The following is a 3,245-nucleotide window of genomic DNA, read 5'->3' on the forward strand; positions in this document are numbered from 1 at the left end:
CAAGGGCATGGTTCAAAAGATTCACAAAGGCAATGAAAGCCTTTGGTTACCATCAAAGCAATTCAGACCATGCTTTATTCATAAAGAATCAGCAGGGTAAGATCACTACACTTATTGTGTATGTGGATGACATGATAGTTATAGGAAATGATCCTGAAGAAAGGAGGGCTCTCAAGGATTACTTGTTTAGAGAATTTTAAATGAAAGATCTAGGTCCCTTGAAATATTTGCTTGGGATTGAAGTGTCTCAATCTGATAAAGGGATCTTTTTGTCTCAAAGAAAGTATGTCTTAGACTTGTTATAGGAAATTAGTATGTTAGTATGTAAGCCCAATGATACACCTATGGAAGAAGGATTGAAGTTATGTATTGAGTCTAATTAGGTACCAGTTGATAAAGGAAGATACCAAAGACTCGTAGGAAGATTGATGTACTTAGCACACACAATGCCAAACCTTGCCTATGTATTAAGTATTGTTAGCCAGTTTATGCATAATCCTGGAGAGCAACATATGAATGCAGTTATGTGCATTTTGAGGTATCTAAAGTCTACTCCTGGAAAGGAAATTTTATTCACTAAAAATGAGGATTATCAAAGTGTGGATGCATATACTAATGTTGACTGGGCTGGAGTAGTAGATGATAGGCATTCTACTTTAGGCTATTTTACCTTTGTAGGAGGTAATCTTGTTACATGGAGAAGAAAAAATATTAATGTTGTTGCAAGATCAAGTGTGGAGGTAGAATTTCAAGGTATGGCACTTGGAGTATGTGAAGCATTATGGCTAAGACTTCTCTTGAGAAATTTGGGCTATTTGCCTAGGCAACCAATTCAACTATATTGTGACAATAAAGTAGCATATGATATTGCTCATAATCTGGTTCAACATGATCGTACAAAGAATGTGGAGGTAGATAGATTCTTTATTAAGGATAAGTTGGATGAGAAGATTGTGGCGCTGCCTAAGATTCGATCAAAAAATCAGCTAGTCGATATTTTTACCAAAACAGTTTCTAGTCAAGTGTTCTCGAAGTTTTTGGGCAAGTTGGGCATGTGGGATATCTATGCATCAACTTGAGGGGGAGTGTTTCTTTCTTTCCTAAATTATTCTTTCTTTTCCTGTAGCTTTCCTACAGTTGTTTTCTAAACTATTCTTTCTTTTCCTGTAGCTTTCCTACAACTATTTCCTTTCCTTTAGCTTTATTCATTTGGCATACAATTGTATATGTACCTGTATAGTTTTATGTGAATACAATGAATAGAAAATATTGCTCTGAATTTCTATTTTTCAAGTCAGGTGAATGCAGCAATTAAAATGGTGAGAATAAACAAACAAAACTCTTTCTAAAATCTTTCTAAACTATTAATGCCATTTCATGAGAAAACAATATATCAAGTTCAAAATAGGTAGGCAAAGGATTGGGCGGGAGATATTCAAATTTTAAATGTAATAGCAACTACAACGGTAGAGAGTTACAGAGTCAAACTTATTGGAATATTAAATGCAAAAGATCGTTTGCCCCTAGAGCCAAATGCCCACCTACCATCCCTGACGACCTGCACAACAGTCATAAACATGAATGCAGTAGGTGAGTTTTTAAAATTTGGAAAAAGAGGGGGCAATTTTTTGTGGTAGAAGACAAAAAGGAATGATCAGATTCATTCAACCAAACAGAGAGAAGTTGAAGAGAATAGAAGAGCAGAGAAAGAAGAAAGGAAGTGAGCAGATCAGTCATTGTAGAGATAGAAGGAATCATTATTGTGCCTGCAGTTGCACTTGTTTCTACATGTCATTCTATAAGTTAGTAGTTTATTGTTTGGTTCAACCTGTGAAACAATGATTTCTCTAGGCATTATTGTATGCAACCATTAGAGCTACAAGTTTAAAGTTCTGAAGTTTGAAGTTGTTTAAAGTTTTAGGGTTATTTTAGGGTTTTCTAGTTGAAGCCGAATGCTCCCAAAATTTTTAATGATTTAATCAAAGTTGAATAGAAAGCAGCAGGCATACTTGAATCCATTGCTCTTCACTTATTTGTTGCATTTAAGAAGATTATTGTTGAGTGTTTCAAGCTTTGGATCTTTGATTTTAATGGTGGAAAAATCTACGTTATAGTTCTGTCACTCAGTATTGTCCTTTGCAGTGGCTACTGAGTTCACTCGGTGCCTTCTTCTACCGAGCTCCACCCTCCTATGGCTATCGAGTTCACTCAGCATCCACACTACCGAGTTCACTCGGTTCCTTAAGGTGCCAAGTTTCTTCATTTACCAAGCTCACTTGGCTTATTAAAGTGCTGAGTAAAATTGACACTCGGCAATAGTTTGTACCAAGTAAAAGTTTTAAGAGTTGTGAAAATATTATTTAGGATTGGTAATATATTTCTTCACAAAACTAACCATAGCAGTAACCGTGGCAGGGGGGAGTTAAATATGTGACCAATAATTCTGAAAGAAAATATAACTGAAGCAGAATCCTTATGGGGGCCAGTTAAGCCCGACCATTAGAGAGTTGTTGAACTTTGACACAAATCCTAGAAAAAACCGATCTTGACTGATTGCCATCGCCCAACTTACCGCCTGAACCAGAATTCAATTTTTCCATTCTAAAGTTAAAATTATAATCTAATGAGATCAAGATGCTGAACAATTTAGATAAACAATTAACTACATAGTTCTGCAACACCTAGTTTATACAAATGTAAGTTAAGCACATCAAACTTTACTGGCCTCACTACTAAATGCATGTCAAATATTAATGTAAAGTAAAACTACCAGACTAAAAAAATGAAAAGTCTAGAAATGAAAATTGTGGAAGAAGAAACAAATAGTATTTTGCAAACTATAAGGATTTGATCTCACGTGACATTGTAAATTGGTTACATTTTCATTAAAATTGATCTCACATGTCTGAAACATTTCATCATTTCTTGAATAACTATTAAAATACTTAATTTTTTAATAACATTATTTATGATTCACTTAATGTACTAGAGATGATTTTGTTTCATTTGAAAAATCTGAAAATTTTAATTATAACTAATATTTACAAGTTAATACAAGAGAATTTAATTTAACAAATGAGAATTAAAGATCTAAACATGATACAATTTACATGACATGTGAACAAAACTGCAACAACATATATAATATTTTTTGTCTTTAATCAATAGAATAAATATAAAATAGATTATTATATAAAAAGTTATTATATATATATATATATATATATATATATTATTTAAAAAAT

At 33.1% G+C, this 3,245-nt stretch overlaps 1 protein-coding gene across 1 annotated transcript; it reads left to right on the plus strand.

Annotated features, from left to right (window-relative positions):
* Positions 1–446: 446 nt before the first annotated feature.
* Positions 447–1,079, plus strand: LOC149580314 (secreted RxLR effector protein 161-like). The gene has a single exon (XM_089804054.1). It carries the CDS (start codon positions 447–449, stop codon positions 1,077–1,079), a length of 633 nt encoding a protein of 210 aa, XP_089660180.1.
* The last annotated feature ends 2,166 nt before the right edge of the window (positions 1,080–3,245 follow it).

The sequence above is a fragment of the Cupressus sempervirens genome, chromosome 1 (assembly GCF_028749045.1).
Source record: "Cupressus sempervirens isolate cs-2001-9-10 chromosome 1, ASM2874904v1, whole genome shotgun sequence".
Lineage (NCBI taxonomy): Eukaryota > Viridiplantae > Streptophyta > Pinopsida > Cupressales > Cupressaceae > Cupressus > Cupressus sempervirens.

What these genes read in the sequence shown, in the direction of transcription:
- LOC149580314 (XM_089804054.1), top strand. Translation starts at nt 447, where the DNA reads ATGCCAAACCTTGCCTATGTATTAAGTATTGTTAGCCAGTTTATGCAT.